The following is a 10,886-nucleotide window of genomic DNA, read 5'->3' as shown; positions in this document are numbered from 1 at the left end:
TCCTTTCCTACCATGAATACAGATTTGGTTTCACTTGCTTTACATTAGTCTAATTTTGCAGTAACACCAGAGGTAGTAATCTATATCCATCCAATTATTATTATTTTTAAAACAGTTTATTATTGATATTATTATTATATCAATATTAATAATTATACAGATTTTAATGACACCCACATTTTAATTTATTTAATTTTTATTGTGCTTCATTGTGCTATTTTGTAATCTTATTTCGATCTTTTTAAAATATCTTAAATAAATATATTATTTATATTGAATTATTTACAATATTAGGCTATTGTTGTTAATAATAATAATAATCATGGAACTAATAAATACAACGTTACCAGATAAGTACATTAAAATCTGTTTTTATGTATAAGCCAAAATATGTATCAAATTGTGTAACATATAAACGTACATATACTGCACTTCAAATTTTCAAATCCGGTTAAGATATCGACAGACACAGAGAAGACAATAGGATATAATTTATTTGACAAAATTAAAGAAAAACGTAATTAGAACGTAGCTATATACAGTATACAAACATGTGCTTGTTTAGATGTTTACGTGTATAGAACAAGTACGAACATTGCTTTACTCCGCACAATAGGTAGACCACTCAACACTTGAATCCAATTCTTAATTCATTAAGATGACAAATAAGTATTTTATTGACACCAGGACTGAAAGTGGATGTTACCGAGGCCTGATTTGCAACAACACCTTGATTCCGGGGTCTGGGCCAGCATCCTTCCTTTTTTGGGTTAAACCACAGGAAAATGGCCACAGTCTAGAAAGAAAATAGTTCAAATGCATGGTTACAGTCATTACATTTGCAAGAGCTCGTAAAAAAGCAGGCGTGTAAATGACGCAGAAAACTATTCCCTAATGAGCTGGTGATGGGGAGAAACACTTTTCTTTACAAGTATAATTACAGATAAATGCCTTTAAAAAGGTGTTACTCCTTATGAAATAATTGTCCGGCCCGATGCGTAAGATTTTATAAGCAATGGGCAAATAAAAAGCTACATTTAAAAAGTAAATGTACATGTAGTAATGTTTTATATAAGTTTCAAGTATATCACTCACTAATACAATAAAAGTGATAATAATTTAATAATGGTAAAATTCATGTAGCCTATGCTCTGGTGTTTAACAGAAGATTCGCTTTCTCCTAGCTGTGAAACAAGACATGTATTGATGACCTTTTCTCGATTGTTATTCTATATCACATAGCCAGATAAATGCAATTTGTTGTGTCTAGTTTTTAGTTTTACCAATAACATGGAGTCAATCAATAAGCCAATAAACGCCATATGTCAGTGCTAGGTTTAGTAACAATAGTTTCTTTTTTTAGCTAGGGTAAAGTGGTACATTTTGCTTAGTCTCTCTTGGCTTTTTTAATTAGATCAATCAGATAAGACATATAAAATACAAAATTATAAAATCATCCATGCATAAAACAGGCTCTAGTATTTGTTTCCACGGAAAAACAACATTCGGCAATTCCCCCCTCATAATAATTGCGCAAAAATAAACATATAGGCGCATTGTATGGCCAACATTTATTAAAGAGTGATGTAATTAATGCTTAGATTTTCTTTAATAAATGTTGGCAAGGCGCCAAACTATAGACACTACAATTTAAATCAACGAAAAAGCATTTACAACTACCATCAAAGTCAGCTAACACAAGATACTGTTAATGAATGTTTCAGATGTCGACAATTGCATGATCCCATCTGCACCTGAATTATATATTGACAAAATGGGATTCACTTTTTTGCAGAAGGGAAAGGTTTCCTACTGAAGGAAAGCACCTTTAATCCATGCATACTAAGGTAAGCTACGCAGGGAAGCTAGAAAAATATATCGCTCAACTGTGAAAGATCGTAAGTCTTTCGCTTTAAATTCCATAATAATTATAATAATAAAAAGTCAAATATATTATATAGAGGAACACACCTTTCGAGTTGAGCAGTGATTTGCACATTTATTATAATATCGTTTCATAAAGCAATTAGCAAGTGCATTTTAAGAGGATTCTAGCTATAGCCGAAAACTTTCTAATCATTTTAATTTAAGATAACAACATTCCCAAACTTACTCGCTATGTTGTGTGATTATGCCCTGCACTCCTGGCTTGATTCTGACAACAGTAGGCTACGTCTACAAACACCGGTTAATGCAACGATTGTGCACATGCATGCACGACTTAAAGAGCACAACGAACAGCCCTCACTTTTTCAGACGCACAAACACTTCAGTAAATTAAAGACAATCATACTTACGTGAGCAAGGTCGTTTCTTGCCTGCTTTACCCTCCACATTAACAAAAAAATCGTAAATACCAAGTACAAAACAGGACTAAATGCATCGCTTCAAGAGAGAGTTTAAATGCATACCTTAACAATCTGGATTACACGTAAACATATTTTGTCCTTACACACACGCAGACATAAACACACACAGAGACACACAACTACACATACCAGCACGCGGGAGTTTCTGGCCGCCTGAATAGCGCACGCTGAATGACTCTCAGCATTGAAACTGAACACACCTTTTACATATTTATAGAGCGCATCTAAATTAATAATGTTAATACATTTTATATATACGGCGCTCAACAATGTTGTTGCATCCGACGTGGTAAGACAGAATTTCGTAATAAAAAAACGCAGCAACAAATTTAGAGTTCAAATGCACTCTAAATAGAACTTTAAATGAATTGTATTTTTGTGCGATCAACACGAACAACAACTAGTATAATATGAGGCTTAAGGTTTAATATAAGTTCACATACTTTAAAACAATTCTTTAACATTTGGCTTGTTGTTTGGGTGTATGTACGTGATCACCTTTTATGAGGGCTGCGACCTTGATCCCATCGAGGATTCAATGTCCAGTATCGTAACGGATTCTGCAGGTCCTCAAAAAGTAGCCCTTATTTCTCCCAAAGAGTTCGCGAAGGGGAGGCGGGGGGAGATCCGAGATGTTGCGGAGCTAGTGGAGGAGGAGGAGGGAAAGAGATAAGTGATCTAAAGGAGACACGATAGGACAAAAGTGATGATGATGAATACATTGGAAAGTTTTTTGGCCCTGACGAGGGTGTCAGATTGAATGGCCTGTGCGCATGTGCGAAGGTGTCCAAACTGACAATGCTCGTGCGATGAAGATAGCGCTGCTGCAGCTTCTGAGCTCAAGGAGGACGCGAGGAATCTACAAGCCGACAAGATGAGATCCAAGGCGAGAGCGAGAAAACTGGCCAAAAGTAGGTCCTAATTTCACTTCTTTCGCTCCAGAGCGGCAGCACGATACTTTGAACTCTTGCGCAAATCATCAATGTGTCGTTTTCATTGATCAGTTCCTGCTGAGAAAGCGTCCTTGTCAGGGTCCATTTCTTTTTTAAGACCTCACTTTCATTGAAATAGCTCACACTCTCCGTGATCCGTGCGTGCAGTCTTTAAATCAGATGCCGCCGTTGCGCGCTTGTTCAAAACTTTCGTGTGTGATGGAGCTTTTGCTGAAATGGTTAAGCGCGCTTTGGCATGCCATGTTGTTTCACTCTCTTGTTTTAGCAAAGTCGAGAAACCGTAGAGAATTGTTACACGAAAGTTAGCAAAGAGTTGTCGAAAGGGATAGTAACTTTTTTATTGAGTGGTTCCAGGTCTTGTGAAATCGTATTCCTGTTTGTTGAAATAGTGGGCGCTCTAGCACTGCTTATGAACCCCAGAACGCACAGAGAGTGTAGAGATCTCAAGAGCTTTCTGAATGACTACTGGATGCCATAGAAGAAGGAGTATGACACAAAACGGACTATTCTTCAAAAATCTGAACTTTGGAGCTTGCATTTATGAATCCTTTCCTCTGTTGCGGTTTGTTCTTTGAAAACCATATAATGCATACTATGATATATTGGAGGAAAAAGCAGTCAACATTTTGGACTATTTCTAACACCGGAAAGTGTGCATTTATCATAAATTCTGCCTGATGTGTTTATTGTTTGTTTACCTTTAATTTGTCATAGGTAGGATTTTTCTAAACGTGTCCTGGGAAGCATAAACTATTTTCGTACATTTAGTGTGCGTCAGATTTTGCTTGGTTATAAAATTTTGCAACGCAGTTTGTGTTGTAGATGGACTATTCACCTGTACAATTAATTAATCGTTTTGTTATTGATTAAACTAATACAGATTTATAAACATATATTCGGACTGCTTCGACTGCTTATGTCAAGCTATAGGATATAATTTTTGGTTTAAACGTTGTTGTTCAGGACATAATATGTTTTAAATAAGATAAACAAAATGAAAGAAATGCATGCTGTAGTATTAATAGCAACTGTATTATTAATAGCAAGTGATGAAAAAAAAATACATTATGCATATTAATGCGACATAGGACGCGTTGTGATTTGTTTATCTTAATGCATGGGCCTGACAACCTGTAGATTAAGGAGAATGCATACCAAGTATTTTTTTTAGTTATTATTATTATTAAATTTGGGCTTTTTTCTAACGATCTATTCAAAACTTCTACATGAAAAATGTATTTCGTGATTTTTAGGGCTGCGAAAAATAATATCAATAAGACAGCCGTTCTTTGGATTTTGCTGTTGGTCAGTCAGGATAAGTTCAGTTTTTATGCAAAATGTGGTTCCACAGCTCACATGTGAGCCTAAACATCCCTGTACTTTTCTAAAGTTTCGTTTTCATAAAAAGAAGAAGGTGTGTAATGCCTAATCACAATTCTTAATACATGTGCTCATTAAAGGCTAATGGCAAATTCTACCCATTACATATTTTATTTTATACATAACACCATTGTTTTTATCAGCGTCTTATTCTGAAGTTTTGTTTTGTAATTGTAGGGTGTATATGCATGGGATATCATTAAGCTAATGTGAGGTACCCGTCTTAAAAAATGCGGTCGAATGCATGTTGTTCATATTGATCTTTATTAATTTTAGTCATTTTGAAGTGTTCAACAAAGTTTATAAGTCATTTTGTTTAATATAGTTAGGCCTGTTTAATACAGTTATTATTGTTGTTATTATTATTATTAAGTAGTAGGCTAGTTGTTACTAAGTTAAAACACAAAAACTGTAGCAGTAAAAATAACAATGTTGAAAATAGTTGTATTCTTCTTCCTAATAATAATAATAATTATAATAATACAATCAATTTTTTTGGCCATAATTGCCACAATAAATTGCAGATATGGCTAAAGAAGCTCTCTAAATATGATAATTGCAACACAAACGTGTTAGGAAACACCATTCCTAACCTTTCCGTCTATCTTTTAATTATATCAAACCTCGATGGAAACAAATACTAATTTACCATAATTGTTTTTACTTAACGACATTATAATAAATTAACGTAGGGATCAAAGTAAGGCACCAGTAAAACACCATCTGGCTGGTGGATCCTTTGCCAATATTGGCTGTACGACTCAAGTGGTCTGCTTATATCAGGCTAATGTTTGACGTTTTAGTTTTCCGCGATGGTTCTCTGCTTAATAATTGTAGGTGCATGTTCATATAAAATATTCGTAAAACAACGTTTTGTGTTTTTCCTTTCCACCGTCAAAGAGAAAACATTCCTTTTGGGGTGCTACTATAAACTAATCACAATTTTTTCCCATTTTTTTTCTCCTGAACATTTCTAAAGGACTATTCACACAATTTTAAAACACATATCACATAAAGACATGTCATTTTATGACATATAAAGCAATTAAAAGACGCATTTAAAATCTAGACAACAAGCATACAATATATGTATAATTATGTGGGAAGCAAAAATATATATTTTTTTAATTATTTTGAATCCATCGCTAATGGGTTAAGGTAGGTTTTAATAAAATTGTATACGCTTTTAAAAAGAAAATGTGGTCAGTGTTGTCTCCAGGCCTATTGTATGAACTGCTGGTGAGAATATGAAATATAGGCTTTAAGCTTAATACCCAAATGACAACACTGAATAAATATATTTGGTAGGTTTACAGAGAAGAATTGCTGACACAATGAGGACTTCTCAAAAACATATGGTATTTTATGATACATAACCATATTTTTACTTTATTTTTAAATTAAAACATATTCCATGTAATTTGCATGCATATACATGCAATATATAATTAATGTTATATAAATAACAGTGTTGTCTATTCTAGAGGACAAAGGATTTTAGATTTTTTTTACTTTTTTCTTAAATGTGGGCTTTTATTCATTTTTGCTTTTATTGAAAAAGGGAGGGAATTAAAAAATCAATATGAAACAAATCACAAAGTTCTTGTGCAGCTTGTTTTGTCTTGACAGAAGTAGTTAAACCAAACCATAACACTGTAAAGCAACAATGAAAGCTATGTGTGATGTCTAGATGACATGGCCTGTCAGCGCTCACAACTAAGCTTTTATAAGCAAAATGGTTGGCATTTAGCTTCAGGCTAATTGAGTCTTAGATAAGGAATTATTATAAATACCATAAAAAGTACCACTTAGACTGGAGGGCATAAGTGTGTGTGCGTGTGTGTGTGTGCCCACCTGTGCGTGTGTGTGTGCGTGTGTGTGTGTGTGTGTGTGTGCGTGCGTGTGTGTGTGCGTGCGTGTGTGTGTGAGTGTGTAAATGAAAAAAAAAACTGCCAGTTGACACAGACAGTCACAGGTGAGCATGCTCTTTATTTCACCTGTGACTGATTCCTGTTAACCATGATGAAGCCAGTTTGCATTCAGTCCAGCATGCAACACTTCACACTTAATGCTGGCATACACGTTCTCGTCTTTATTGGAAGAGTGCAGGAAAGCCTCTGACCATATGGATTGTATAGTTAACGCAAATCTTCAGTGAGAGGAACGGTTGATCAGTGGCATAAGGGACACTGGCAGAGTTTTCAGATGAAAGGGCCTGCCATGTTTATCAACCTGTGTTTCCCAAAGGTGTGGCAATACAAACTCAACCTGCTCACATTTGTCACGTCACGCATTCTCCTTGTTTTGCTTTACTGATCTTCTATTTTTTTGACTTGTGGCACCTTTTTATGACATCACAGTGACTCTCACTCAGGTGGGAGGGCCTTTTTGTGTATGTCTAAACACTGTTTCAGCTGTTCTCTGTTGCAGTGGAGCCGCACACCCTTTTTTTCTTTTCCTTTTTCATTGACTCATTTGTGGGAAAAAGTCATAGCCTTTTTTGACCACGTTTTGGCAGTCATATGTGCATGCCTTAAAGGTGACTTTGATGTCTTGCTATGCTTGTTTTCTCCAATCATTGCATATTTTTTTTTGTTCTCAAACCTTGTTTTTTAAGAAAAAGATGGATAAAGGTAGATATATAATAAGAGTCCACTATGGTGATTAGCAGAACAGGGAGCAGCCTGCAGTAGGCAATAGACATTACAGAACTGGTAAACCCATAACTGCAAGACCCAAACACTTATCATACAGTGTATGCTGTTTGCAGCTCCTTGGCCATGAAAGGGATGTACTGGTTTTTTTTTGTTGTTAAATGGAGTTCATTTTCCTGCTGTAAACATTGTCCTATATCTGAAATTTAACATTATTATAGTATTTTTTTATAATAAATTGTTTTGGAACATTAACTAGAAGCATACATTTGTGTTTATCATTTAATGTTGGTACTTTATGCAATAAGTTTGCATTACTTTAGAAAATGCATTAAATGTTTTTGGTTGGCTGATAATGTACACTGTAAGAAATATATTGTGAAAATTACAGTAATTTACTGGCAGCCATTGACAAGTAATACACTGTATTTAAAAATACAGTAAGTTACTTGTCAATGGCTGCCAGTTAGTAACTGTGATTGTTTATTACAGTAAGTTACTTGTCAATGGCTGGAGGTTAATTACTGTGGGGTTTTTTTACAGATAATGTAGATGATTTGGAAACAGCCCCTGACTTAAGAATATAATTATTAATGTGGTTTTAGTTTACTAACTTTCTTAGGATGATTGCTTAAACGTGAACCTAGAGCCAAAACCAAAATGAATCACATTCCATTCTGGTTTGGTATCTTTACGACTTACAGTTTCTTACCGTAAGTTTAATACTATTAAAAAAAAAACTCTGTACAAATTCAATAGATTTCCAGCACTTTATGCTTGGATTGATACAAGTTGATCACACTGTTTGACAAATACACTGTCTCTATTTTAATGTAAGGCACAATTTGAAAACATTTCCTAAACAAACAACAAAATGCAAAAACATGGCAGAATGTAATCATGCTCCCCAAACAAGTCCACTTATAAACACTGGGGAACACTGCTAATACAGTGCTGCTATGGACTGTGAAGGAAATAAATACTCTAGGTGGTAGACTAACTCCAACTGTGTCTCAAATAATGCAAACAAAATGTACAATAAAGATGGGTGTATAGTGCACACTTCACAGCTGAACTGAATGGACTGTTCCATATGAAATGTTACAGAAGATTTCTGAAAAACAAATAATAAATAGTAAATGATACTATCTACATTTAAAAAAACATTTAGCTTAAATAAACATTCAACTTTACTGCCATCATTCTGCATGATAAAGCATCTTGTCTGTGGCAGCGGGTTTGAGGCACCGGTTTAACTTTGTGCAAATTAAATCGATACATATGCCAATGAAGTACACACTGTCATAAATGTAGCAGGACATTCTGCATGCCCACACTGAAATCTGTTGTTTGCAAGACTTCTGTGATGAATGCAGAAATGGAAGCTGCATTGAATTTACAAACTTTACATGTATTAAGCATGGTGACACCCTAACGTTAAAACATCCACCTGCACTGTCAATGACTAAATACTGGTATGTTACTGTTAATAAAGTGACAAAGTTTAGTCCAAAGAAAATTTAAGAAACTTACCGCTACTATGCCGGTCGGAATAGTGGTTGCGCCAAAAGGTGGTGCGGCACCAAAGAGTATAGATACCAAGAGGCGAAACTCTGGTGCATTTTGGGGTGAAAATGCTTTTTAACTGACATGGTTTCTAGCGAGCTAAGGTTTTTTAGAGTTACAAACAGGTGAGTTTGATCAGTGTTAATGCTGCAGGAAGTGGTCATCGCGGGCCACAGAGTGTAGAACCACCTGTAGCCTACATCATAAGCCTGTGTCAATGCCATGTATTTTTGCTGCTTGTAAACAAAACCTTATGACAACTCAATAAATGATTTATTTGAGAAAAGTCTATTTTCACAAAATATTTAATAATCAATTAACAGAAGGTTACAAAACAGTTCAATGTTTAATGTCTAGTTGTGATAGAAAAAATAAGCTATTAAAAGCTTGTGCGAGACATTTGTATCCTTTAAATAATGATCATACTTTGTTTTGGATTATGTCCCATGTCAGAGGTGCCCTGATTAGCACACAAAAGTTTCTCAATTCCAAGTTTCACTGTAATACCTGTGAACTGGGAAAATCACTATTTTAATTATTTAAACCCTTTCTAATATAGAACTATCATGCTTGATTGTTGTGATTTACCACAGGCCAGTGTTGGTTAGGTTAACAAAGTCGTTTTTTTAGCACATTCCTCTGATGTGATTTTCACAATATTTTGATCAGTATTGTAATTTCTCACTGAATATACTTTAATGCTCTGTGACCCCTCATACGTTATTTCCAGTGCATGAACACAGTGAATAACTGTAGATTTCACATAGTACTTGTTTGTTGTGACTTTCTACAGGACAGTACTGGGTACAGTGACTTTGTACAGCACATTCCTCTTTAATGTGATTTTCACAATATTTTGACCAGTATTGTAATCTCTCATTGAATATACTATAATTCACTGTGACCCCTAATACAGTTATTTCCAGTGCATGAACACAGTGAATTACTGTAGATTTCACATGTATTTTTTACAGTGTACAAGGAAAGGTTGCTTCATACACCCACCAGGAAGAGCTGTGAGAAATAATTAACCCAGCATTATGTGTTCAGGGTAGCTAATTTTAGATTGTAAACCTTCTTTGGAGCAACTCCAGCCCAGAAGGTGCCAGAAATGTTTCCATCCAACATTTTAAAGCAGCCAGCTGTGCAAAGTTGGTGTTTTAATACTAACCCAAATTAATATTGATTTGGATTGACAACACTCTGCCAATTATAAAATCATTTTCCTTAGCATCTTATTGCAATGGAATTCATTTTCGGAAGTGAATGCATTTCCCATATGGTTTTGGTATCTGTTTAGCATACCAGTTTACCCCTGTTCTGAGGACATAACACACACACACATGTACTCAGTAATTCCAATGCATCTGTTTGGCTACTGAAGGCTGTTTGGGTAAACCTTGATGTTGCATCCTTTGTCGATAAGAGAGGGGATGCCATTCCCCTGTGGACCACTTCAGCAGGACATTACCGTTCGTCGCTCACTTTGAACTTTACTTGCAAGCACATTTTCAAAGGGCCTGACCCACACATTTATCTTTTTAACCCATCTTCTGTCCCCCATCTATTGCCATTACATGAAGATGGGCAGCTCTGTCCGGTTAACATGGTATGATGCTCCATAATGGCAGTGGTACAGATGTTTTGTACTTTAGATGTCTTTTATGTTTCCAAAGACCACTTAGCCCATTATCATTTTTCATAATTGGACGTTACAGTCCGGGTATGCTTGGATTTACTGTAATTGAACCTTTATTATCCTGTGATTTTCACAGGGCGAGACAGTCTATATTTGCTCAATGCTTAACTTTTCTATGTACGCAGGAGGGGGATTGCGCAGTGTGTACCAGATGAATGCTCTTACTTACTGCCGCTTCAACTATTTTTGTCCATGAAAATTGATTTAATTATGTGAATAGTTGTTTCTTTTTGCTCTGTGCCGCAACACAATTAGTCCATCTCCC

General features: G+C 35.3%; 1 protein-coding gene and 1 long non-coding RNA gene across 3 annotated transcripts in view; one reads left to right on the top strand and one right to left on the bottom strand.

Moving 5' to 3' along the window:
* Positions 1 to 453: 453 nt before the first annotated feature.
* Positions 454 to 4,747, bottom strand: LOC130567670 (uncharacterized). The gene is made up of 3 exons (XR_008964624.1): positions 3,167 to 4,747; positions 2,868 to 3,012; positions 454 to 796 (listed from the first exon to the last, which is right to left on the bottom strand). It is a non-coding gene; the product is annotated as an uncharacterized LOC130567670 (long non-coding RNA).
* Positions 3,177 to 10,886, top strand: part of prdm16 (PR domain containing 16) — a 402,250-nt gene continuing 394,540 nt past the window's right edge. For both annotated transcript variants that reach the window (XM_057355906.1, XM_057355907.1), the window contains exon 1: positions 3,177 to 3,280. In XM_057355906.1, the coding sequence (XP_057211889.1) occupies positions 3,244 to 3,280 (37 nt within the window). In that variant the 5' untranslated portion in view covers positions 3,177 to 3,243. The remainder of the gene's footprint in view (positions 3,281 to 10,886) is intronic.

Source organism: Triplophysa rosa, linkage group LG17, assembly GCF_024868665.1.
Source record: "Triplophysa rosa linkage group LG17, Trosa_1v2, whole genome shotgun sequence".
NCBI lineage: Eukaryota > Metazoa > Chordata > Actinopteri > Cypriniformes > Nemacheilidae > Triplophysa > Triplophysa rosa.
The sequence above is the reverse complement of the archived record's forward strand: the minus strand, read 5'-3'. Positions and strand labels throughout refer to the sequence as shown.